The sequence below is a fragment of the Etheostoma cragini genome, chromosome 18, assembly GCF_013103735.1.
Source record: "Etheostoma cragini isolate CJK2018 chromosome 18, CSU_Ecrag_1.0, whole genome shotgun sequence".
Classification (NCBI taxonomy): Eukaryota; Metazoa; Chordata; class Actinopteri; order Perciformes; family Percidae; genus Etheostoma; species Etheostoma cragini.
Window position 1 is genome coordinate 11,889,338 of NC_048424.1, and position 10,852 is coordinate 11,900,189.

The 10,852-nt window shown below is 40.6% G+C and overlaps 2 protein-coding genes across 4 annotated transcripts in view; both read right to left on the reverse strand.

The window, feature by feature from the left end:
• Positions 1-266: 266 nt before the first annotated feature.
• Positions 267-6,025, reverse strand: tdh (L-threonine dehydrogenase). 2 transcript variants are annotated; one of them, XM_034900050.1, is made up of 9 exons: positions 4,845-4,981; positions 3,796-3,987; positions 3,412-3,454; positions 3,201-3,271; positions 2,391-2,540; positions 2,095-2,267; positions 1,792-1,882; positions 1,161-1,430; positions 267-759 (listed from the first exon to the last, which is right to left on the reverse strand). In XM_034900050.1, exons 2-9 carry the CDS (start codon positions 3,977-3,979, stop codon positions 620-622), a joined length of 1,122 nt encoding a protein of 373 aa, XP_034755941.1. In that variant the 5' UTR covers positions 3,980-3,987; positions 4,845-4,981; the 3' UTR covers positions 267-619. The 2 variants fall into 2 exon arrangements, with proteins under 2 accessions (XP_034755941.1, XP_034755940.1); XM_034900049.1 differs by lacking the exon at positions 4,845-4,981 and adding an exon at positions 5,793-6,025 and having other exon boundaries at positions 519-759.
• Positions 6,026-10,003: 3,978 nt separating this feature from the next.
• Positions 10,004-10,852, reverse strand: part of mtmr9 (myotubularin related protein 9) — a 9,940-nt gene continuing 9,091 nt past the window's right edge. For both annotated transcript variants that reach the window (XM_034900022.1, XM_034900021.1), the window contains exons 11-12: positions 10,220-10,486; positions 10,004-10,118 (exon numbers count right to left, since the gene is read on the reverse strand). In XM_034900022.1, coding sequence (XP_034755913.1) covers positions 10,323-10,486 — 164 coding nt within the window. In that variant the 3' untranslated portion in view covers positions 10,004-10,118; positions 10,220-10,322. The remainder of the gene's footprint in view (positions 10,119-10,219; positions 10,487-10,852) is intronic.

The following is a 10,852-nucleotide window of genomic DNA, read 5'->3' on the forward strand; positions in this document are numbered from 1 at the left end:
AATAAAACAGAAAAACAATTCTTAAGAATTATCGCTCTGCACTGCTCGAAATACAGATGTGGCGTATCAGACTCATTTGCCTGTCAGTACCTTTAAGATATAATTCTGTCTAAAGTGCATCAAATGACCTCTAAATACAAAGTTACTTGATCTAAGCCCCAGGACAACCTTTTGAAATGTAGCAGAAAAAAATTTGGATCTCCAAAGAAAAAAATTGGTCACAAATACACAATGCAACATTCTCTCTTTGTGAATTAGATTTTTTTCAACATTGCACAACAATTTTGCACAATTGATCAACATGCAAGTCATCTTGTATTACATCCAAACAAGCTTTCACAGGCCACTTGTTATCACAGATACTGCTGACAGCCTCCCATTGACAGACTGCTCTTTCAAATCTTCAAGAAGAAAGATGAGCAGAAAGAGTGAAGCACGGGTAGATAGACAGGAGCAGGAGCTGACCTTCACATTCTGGAGAAATGATAGCCTTATGCCAGGCAAGCACAGCCCTTCTGATTTCACAGAGAAGTGAGAGAACAACTATGTACAGGCCTTGTTACTCTATTCTCTTTGGTCAGTCTTTACATTATGTACAAAGAATACTCGCTGTCCGCCTTCAGTTAGCACGAGCCATGAGCGTCTCGGCGCCGAAGAAGTTAAGCATCGTCTGGACGAGCTCCGGAAGGTCATAATCGTGCTTCCAGCCCCAGTCCTTCCGCGCATTGGAGTCGTCGAAGTTCATTGGCCAACTGTCAGCTGGTAAAAAACACAAAGGCGAGACACAGAATTTTACTTTAAGAGAAACATACTGGTTTTGATTCATAGCATGAATCAGTTTCTGATTAAAGTTAACTAACTTCAGATCTGTGTTTGCCAATAGCCTTAAAGCATGACTATACAACATTTGAAATAGAAACAACACCTTCCTCTTGCAAATGAAAACAACAATTTATAGGAAATAAAATACACCCTTGCTCAGCTTAATACCTAATAACCCTGAGTTAAGTTCTCAATATTTTAGCATGTCAGATAACAAACAATGATGTCTTCAAAGCGGCTGACTCAACAGAATCTTACAAAATGAAGGTCAAAATGTTTAATTGTCTAGTATTAAGTAGTAGCCACATCGGTCAGTGTGCATCAAAAAGGGGACTTACCAATGGCCTGCCGTACGTGGTCAATGTCATATGTGACCTCCAGCTCGGGCATCTGTTTCTGGAGCTCCTGGGCCAGTTCCTCAGGGGTGAAGCTCATGGCGTTGATGTTGTAGGTCCTCATGCTCAGCGTGTCAACCGGCGCCTCCATCACCTCCAGCGTGGCACGCAGGCAGTCGTCAATGTACATCATCGGCAGCCGCGTGTCGGGTCTCAAGTTGCACTCAAACTTGCCACTTTTGATCGCATCGTGGAAAATCTGGACGGCATAGTCTGGTCAGAGGCAGAAATAAAAACATTATGGTTACACAAAATTCTCAAATAAGCCCTTCTGTATGAACTATAAAATAAAAAAAGGAACAAGTGCAACACTGCAGAAGTATTATTAGTAATCTTTCAAAGAAATAGCTGTTAAGTCAGTGATTTTACAAGTGATAGCTCTTCAGACAAGTGAAAATATGGCGATATTGCATCAAGTTATCTGCTGGCCTAAAAATACAACAGGCAACGACAACACTCTGCAGTAAGTCAGTTACATAACAAACTTGTGACATGACAGAAGCGGTGCAGGAATAGACGTCCATTTAAATTGAAACCTTATGGAAGTATACGGGCTGAATTCCATCTCTCTCACCTGTTGTGCCACCCCCGGGCATGGAGTCAGCAGAAATGATTCCTGGGTAGCGGAGACAGCGGAAGTCCAGGCCATAACGATGGTGGTAGTACTGTCAAAGAACAGACAGGAATCCATTATTGATAACACAATGAAAAGGTCCAGTGGGTTTTTACAGCAAATACCAATATGCTACGTTACATGTTACAACTTAAATATAAGAAGAGAGGAATAATGCCAGGTTAAACTGCCTATATATCCAGGGTGTGGTTTATGTGGGATCTGGTTTTGGAATGACAAAAAGAAAGAAATCTGAACTCTAACCTCTCCCATCAGCTCAGCATGGACTTTTGAGACACCATAGATGGTCCGAGGTCTCTGCACACAGAGATCTGGCGTAGGGTTGCGGGGAGAAGTGGGACCAAAGGCACCGATGGTGCTCGGGACAAACAGACGCAACCCGTGCTCGGCTGCAATGTCTAAGATGTTGTGAAGCCCTAAGAGACAGACCAAGAACCATACCATTAGGACACCACACTTCACCCGCATTTGAGGGGACGTTATCATGATTGTCAGACTCAATCTTTAGACCCAATAAGAGGAAGTTAGCGAGTGCTCACCGGTGATGTTTACAGAGCGCGCCAGGGCTACGTTAGCCTCTCCAACCGCACTGAGGAGGGCGCTGTAGTGAACCAGCCAAGTGATGCGGTTGTTCACCACAATCTCCCGCAGGTTCTTGTAGTCCAGGATGTCTGAGTAGATGAAGGGGCCTGACGGTGAAAGAGATGATTCAAGATTTTTTTTTAAGCAACTGCTCAATTCTGCTGTGTGTCTCAGGGTTAATACCAGCTTGTAATGCACTGATTATCTGTCCTACTAGCTCTTAATTTGCTGTACTCCATGTATTCCAGTTTAATTTTGTTTGCAACGCAAAGTTGTTACATTCCTTATGTCTTTGGACAGCTCATTACTGGACATAGGCAGAACATGCGTCACACATTCATTCGGGGAAATTTCTGACCAACATAAACAGGAAAATATGATGAATAAATCTTTCACTTCAATGGAAGATAATTAATAACTTTGCAGGATGTATTTGATAACACTGTTGTTGTATTTGGCAATACAGCTGTGGTACATTTGTAACACATTAACAACCTTCATTGCCAAATGTTATACATTTTTAAAGGGTTCTTATATTAGTCCCTGCTACACTCACTGACTGCCTAGACACTGAAGACATATTACACGTTGACGCTAGGTCTTGTTTCTTAAGGTTGAATGGCTCAAATGAATGTAATAAACTAGGAATCTGGCCTGTCTTAAAAGTTTAAATCAAACACTGTAAAAAGCATAAGTCGGAATCTGAATAATTCCAGACTGCTGAACTCAGTTCTTATACATATGTATATTCATATGAGTCGACTCACCGCTGTGGAAAACGTTGCTTGGAGGTTTCCTGATGTCGGACAGAATGACGTTGTTCTTTCCAAACCTCTTTCTGTGAAGCAAGAGGTCAATGTTATGCAACTTGAAAAATTCCAGTTCTTACATTGTTGCAACGCATCTGTCAGTTGGCCTCTTGCCAGCTGTAAACAAATGACGTGTGGTTAATGCAAGATTAATTCTAAGAAATCTTACCTCAACAATTTGGCGAGCCCCACCCCAAGCTGCCCAAGGCCACCTGCATTAGACGGAGAGAGACAGAAACACTAGGTGTCATCAGCAAACTCCGCACACATCAGCAAATCAGCAGCAGCTAATTATCATCAATACCCGTTTCCATGGAGACTGAAGTTACTAAGAAGGAGAGTACGCCATAAGAAAAAAAAGGTCATAGCACTTGACGCCTACACATTGTCATCCCGTTCTGATTTCATTGCCAAACGTGTTAAAAATCCTGCCGGCTTTGAATCTTTACCAGCTCCTAACTTCTCTAAAAAACTATGTTGGACCTCTTGTCAAAAAGGACTGCGCTGTTCTTTAACAGGGTTGTTAAATATCCAAAAAACAAATGCTGCGTACCTGTGATAAGCACCTTGGGGTGGTCTGTTTCTGAGAAGGACACAGAGTGGAAGCTGGCATCAGACGTCACCTGCCGAGGGGAGAAGCTGATGTTGCGTACAGCCGTTAGGGGCTGGCAGCTGCACCCTGGGGTGCTGAGCAGGGCCTGCCTGGCCACCTTACTGAGGGTTCTGATGACAGGCATGTTGGTACCTGTGGAGCAGGAAAAGTATGATCACATACCAGGGTAAACACTGTCAACTTTTACAAGCACGAGTGAAATTCAATGTGTCATGAGTTCTTTTTCTTTAAAGAGCAGGGAATGTGGCTTTTTTCCCACCAATCTATTGAAAACCACTTTAGATATATATATATATATATATATATATATATATATATATATATATATATATATATATATATATATATATATATATATATATGTTTTTAATATGTTTGACTGCCATCATCTGGTGGCCTCTTTCAGTACATTTTTTAGTCGAGGCATTACGTTCTGTGTCAAGAGACTCTGGCACCTCTCCAGACCCCAGGCGCCGGGAGACAGACAGTCTGAGGACTAGACGACAAAACTGGCACTTTTGGTGGCGATTTAAATCCCTCTTATAAATGCGGGCAAATGGTGGATCTCGCAAGAGTTACACTTCTACAGACAAATAACACTGAAAAACGGTCTGAGACGCGAGAAAAATGTGCCAGCACAGAAGACACGTAGGCTTCAGCTAAATGCAAACGATAAGGCTGTTTCCAAAGAGGCGCGTAACGGAGCTACGGCGCACTCGAGCGCATAGCAACCCCACTCACAGCCTGTTAGCTTTTACATTATTTTTATGAGGCATTACTCTAGATACATATTCCATCATGCATTTTATTAAGTAGAAACGCACACGACTACACACGATGGAAAACTGAGTCAGCACAATGAAAGCAGCTCTCAAAACGGTTAAAAAGAAGTTAAACAGCGCAAAAGGATTTATCTAATGCAAAGCAACCTTTGTTGATTCGTTTATCACTGAGCTTAACGCGTCATTTTAAAAGTCGAGCCTGCTTACCGAGACAGCTGCGAGCTTCCAAAAAAGGACAGAATAGAGCAACTTGGGAGTATATATACGACCCTGCCTTCAGGGAGAGCCAATGAGGGAAAGAGGGCGTGCAGACGAAAACTGCTGGTGCCAAATGGTCGACCGTTAATGTGTCAGCAATTATCTTTGGAACGGCGGAACGTGAGGGATCTTTTTAATTATCATTTGAACTAAAACATATAACACGTAATATACAGAAGAGTATACTTATTTTAAGGGAGATCATAGATGGAGCATAACTAACCGCTAAAGTTTCAGACTACTTTTCCCCTGAGAAAGAAAAAGTGCGCTCGCTCCATCTTGCATGTGGCACTGACCCTTCGCCCTCCTCACCGCATGCCATGCACTGTTGTGCCAACATCGTCACGTGAAGGTAAGACAGTTGTGTAACAGGGGGGCTCAGAGCTGTCCCCCCTCTCTGGCACCTGATGCGGGCGCGTTATGTTGGATCTCGGAATTTAATTCCTTGAGGGTAGGGTTGCTAATCCACATTTAGTGGTGGTTGGTGTGGTGGTGAGCAGTCTGAGGATCTTGAGGATTTTTCAATTATATTTAACACATATAAATGGGGATCAGTGACACGCAGTCAGCCGTCCAGACAAATGAAACGAGGCAGGTGCGCCGGAGTGAAGCCGTCTCTTGGCACACGGCCCGAGCTCAATACGTCACTGTAACAGGAACCTGACAATATATATTTGAGAAGGGGTCTTTGCTTTGACCAGAAAAGCACATTGTAGGCTTCTTATATAAAAGAAGCACAATAATAGAGGCAACGCGTTGACGCAGTATACACATTAAATACAGGATTGTAAGCTACACATTGATAAATCAGGTTGAAAATATTTAAAACACATTTTAGTTTCTAAATCTGAGCGGACAAGGCTATTTCATACAATTAAACGGAAGCGGTTTACTTACCAGTTGATCTTTAGGGCTATAAGCTGTACAAACTCCTGTCTGGCAGGTTTTCTGGGAATAAGATGCGGCTTCCTCCTTTGAGCTTCAGCGCTCTGACGCGTTGTCCGTGTTAACTCCGGCCGGTGTTGCATCAGCTTTGTCTTCAAGCTATATAGGCTATCAGCGACCATCTGGTTTCAGGGGAAGCCAACGTTATCTCTGATTGGTGGAGCCCTGGAGGTGCGGTCCCCCTCACAGACCCCGCCCTCAGCATGGCTGCTAATCCTTTTAGTGCATCCATTCACTGGAGCTCAACTTAGGCCACGCATTGTCTCCAAGAAGTGAGTAGTTTTTTGTTGAATTTTTTTTTGGCGGGGGGGGGGGTTTAGGCCTTTATTTGACAGGATAAATGAGAGAGGGGGAATGACATGCAGCAAAGGGCCGCTTAACACATTATAAGTATGCTATATTTTGTGGCAATAGTATGTCTAAAAATATATAAAATGTGACTGTTGTACTAATGAAAACAGTACTATTTACAGTACTGTTTATATGGTTGCACCATTTCATTAAGAGGCAACACTATATATGTGTATAAAGCATAATTTTACATGTTTGCACAATAGCCCGACACATTTATTTTCATTTGAAACGTTGGGATTTAGAATTTAAAATAAAGTTATCTGGGCTTGAACGTTTGGCCACATTGTCTGAGTGTGTAATCACTGACGCATTGTTGGGTCAATGCATTTAAACAGACTTTTATTTTACTTTTTATGTCCTGTAATAGAACCAATGTATAAGGAAGCAATATCTCGCCACGGTACAACAGTAGCGCTGCAGCAGGACAGCAACAACAAGTAGGATCATATCACCTCACATGTCTATGTTGCAGATATAAAAGTTCTACACAAATACTGACACAAGTCAATGAGTAATTTAAAAGGTATCTGGACATAAAGCAAAATAAAAGATTGGCCTAATGCATAAAACACAATAAATGATTGGCAAATTATAATGTTTGTAAAAGGGCTGAAGTCTGAATCATTGTGGCTTCGACTGCAGGGTTTATGGCCATACAGAAACAGGGAGGTGTAATATTCTAAAGCATCTTTGATTTAAATGTAACAGAATCCATTCATGTTTATGAAGGGCAGGGTAGGATGTGTACACACAATCTGTTTGACTTTGTGTTTGCAGTTGAAAGGAAGGTGAATGAAGTAGACAATGTCTCCTAGGGGAGCAAGCCATGGGTGGGATTTAGATCTGTGCTGGCGTGTGAGTGGTTGACGGGTGCACACCCCCACGCCTGTCATCACCAGGAAGGCAAACAAGCTAATCTGTAAATGGACACACTTTTGACAAAAACAAAACTTTTCATTCCAAGGGAACATGAGAAGTAAATGATATCGGATGACTGTGAGATGACACAGGTTTGTTTGTTTTTAGTGTTAGTTTGGTGAAGCAAGGCCAAACCCCCCCCCAGCTAAGAACATCTGGGAAGCAAAGACAAAAAACCACATGGGTTCCACTTGACACCTAAGTGAGGGCACACACAGTCCTCCATTGTTCCAAGAGGCTGCCGAGGCTTTCAGCCATGAAATTAGAGTGGTGACAGACCCAAGGCCACGTTGATAAGGAGAGAAGAGTGATGGCTGGACAGTAGCACTGTAAACACTGGCTGCCATCACATGCCTCCACAAAGCAGCTGATCCCTGGCTATTTATTCCCCCGTTAGCTCATCAGATGATCCTTGCGTCACAACGATGGCAACATATGTCGTGAGGTGGTCGGGGTTGCTGTTTACCAATTTTCGGACAAGGGGACGGTATGAGAAATTCAATTTGAAGTTATGTCATATCAAGACCTTATGTAGAGTTGTTATGATGTACGTTTTAGCATATCATGGAAATCTTAAGCTGCGATTGTCTAGCATTTCTAACCTCATTAAATAATTACAAAATCAAACCGATTCTGTGCTATACAGTTTAATGGCTTGAAAACATTAAAAAAAAAAAACCAATATTTTGAACAGTAATAATAATTTTACAAACATCTGATCAGCAAGGATAAAAGTACAATGATTATTTTGAATTTGGAGTTTGCAGCAAGGCATTGCACAAACACAGAGTTTTATTGACTTTGACAAAGTAACGGACATTTTAAGGAAAAACATTATTCATAATCCATGTATAGGACACAACTGTAAATCGTACCACTACCTTGATTGAATGCATTGTTCCATTCATGCACACACAAAGCAATGCTTGATAAGGTGTCTCTATTTCTTGCAAAGGAAAATGTATATATAGTGCAACTATAAACAACTTTCCCTTTAGAAAGCAGTTTAATGTAGTGGCTGGAATCAGTTGAGTTTAGTGTGATTATTACATCATTCTTAAAGCAAAATATATAAAATGTATAAAGATAACATTGACACAAGCAGAGAAAATGCTATTTCCTACTGGCAAAACAAACACAACTGGCCATGGATGACCACTATGGATTTAATATAACCCCACAACTACCATTTCTTTTTGTAATTAAAGTGCAGTATTAAGCTTTCTTTACAGTATTATGCTACCTTTGCCCATGAATAGCATTAAAAGATTAGCTTCATGTCACTTTACCAACCAAATGTAGGTCCTGTTGAATTACACACATTTAGATGCTTCCTTGACGACAGTGCAATTAAAGGTTTAGAAAAACTACGAGCAATGTTTTTTGTGACCTTCCTGGTAATGGACTTACTACATGAGTCCTGCGTTGGTGAGAAAACAATCACTTTGGATGCAAGACACTGATACAAAAACTGGATATCTGTGTCTGTGTCACCTGCACATTATTAAGTCTAATAGCTTTTTGTTTGATGATAAATTGGCATGTTTTCACATTTAATTTGAAAGACATTTATTGTCTAATATGAAGACAGCTGGTGGGTACTGACAACACAAATATGCTAATTACAAGCATTATAATTATAGGTTTCTGATTTTGGAAATGCCTTTCACACAGTGCATTACTTCTGGATCTTAAACCACAAAAGCAAATATGCTTTTCTGTTTCCTAATCTACTTGAACAACAGTTATATTACAAGTTTATTAACCAAAATATATATTGGTCTTTAAATTAACATTAGATTTTTTAAACCTCCAACTCTGTAAAGTCTAATAACTACATGGCCAACATTACTGTGGCAACAAGACCCTATTTTTATCTGCATCATACGCTCAAACATATTTGATTACTTTAATATTATACATAATGAGATTGAAAAAGAAATACTCACCAAACATAACAAGGCAAGCTAACATTTTATAAAGTTTTGTTAAATAAGTCTTTCCTTACTGGAATGTCAAGTAATAGACATACGAGATATTTTGGTCAGATCCCCATTAGACGAGCCTCCCCTCTCATTGTACAGTACAGTAGGTGCTGACCCTACCTACGCTTATTATATCATCTCATCGTGCAGCAAAGTCACATGCTGCCTTATTGTAGCCTATATGTTGCCATAGTTACTCTGCAGTGCTTCACTGGTATATATACATTCAGCAGGATGATTGGTGAAAACGTGTACCCTGTAGTAAATGAACATCCACTATTCCCTCGTGAACAAGATCAATCCCCCAAAACACATAGGAATCTATGAAAACTCATGAAAATGGACTGTCTCACTGAATGGTCTGCGTACGTAAACGAGAGTCAGCGGGTTTGAGATGGCTTTGATAAAGCTGTGAAATCAGCTGAAAATCCAAAGTGTAATTTAAGGAACTGAACAGTTTTCTTTCTGCACACACGTGTACCTTAATACTAGAATAAGGATGCAATTAACAATTATTTGAATGATTATCTAATGTGACGACTATTTTTAATCATTCAGTTAATGAAACGTCAAAAACTTTGAAAACATGTCTATCCTAATGTCCAACAGCTCAAGGGGCTCCTTTTGTCCGGCCAACAGTCCCAAAACAGAAAAATATTAAATCTACATTGATTTATCATAAAGAAAAGTAGCACATTCTCACATGAGAGAGAGAGAGAGGAACCAGCAAATGTCTGGCATATTTGCTTGAAAAATGACCTAAATGATTGGTTGATTAAATTATGTACATCACTGTGTATTATTTTTTGGATGATCTATATTGGTCTATGAGATGTTGTGTTATGTAAGTGTTGGGCTTTTAGCAGCACGCTGAGAAATAAGTGGCTGTTATTTTTATTTTTTCCCCTGTATCTTTCCCACTCATTCCTGTTTAGTTTCAATGACACAACATGGCATATCACTGTTTTAGTCCATTCGGTCATGTGAACTGTGTGAAAGACAACTGCGTGAATGGAAAAGCGAACAGAGGCCGATTTTAATGTTGCTCTGCACTTAGGGTTTGTTCTGCTTCAATTTTTATCGTCAAAAATGTGTCATTATAAATCAGGGAGGAATTCAAACCTAAGTGAAGCCTAAAACTGGTTTGTCGTTGATCTGTTTTTGTATTTAGTTGTGTTTTTTTCCGAATTTTCTACCTCTTTCTTCCATCTCGCTTCCTTCCTCTCTATGGCGTCTGCAGGACAGGATCTTCAGTTTCCAGCTGGGCCAGCTGCCTGCGCAGGCTGTTCACTTTGTTCTGAAGCTCCTTGTTGTAAGCAATTATATGCACCATTTCGTCATGGGCCTCGTCCAAACACTTGGAGGAGCGGTTCCAACGAAGGAACACGCCTGTAATAGACGATTGGGGGGGTTAGAATAATGTGAGTAATCTATAAAGAACAAAACATATTACAAGGAAGCAGTTTTTTTCTTTTCTTGCACAGCACGGTTTTGGGCCAAATGCTAAAATGATCACAGTCACAATACTAACATGCTGATGTTGATTCACATATAACATTTACCACATTCACCATTAGGGTTTAGCATGTTGGCTGTGAGTAATAAACACACAAATGGTCCTGAGGCTCAATGTCATATGAGTAGACTCAAAAACGCAAAACCTTCCTCTCCCATCCTTTTGTAGAAATTCTTTATTAGGAATAATCCCTTGAGATGTGACATCTCGTTTTCGAGGGGGTCCTATAGGCAAAGCAT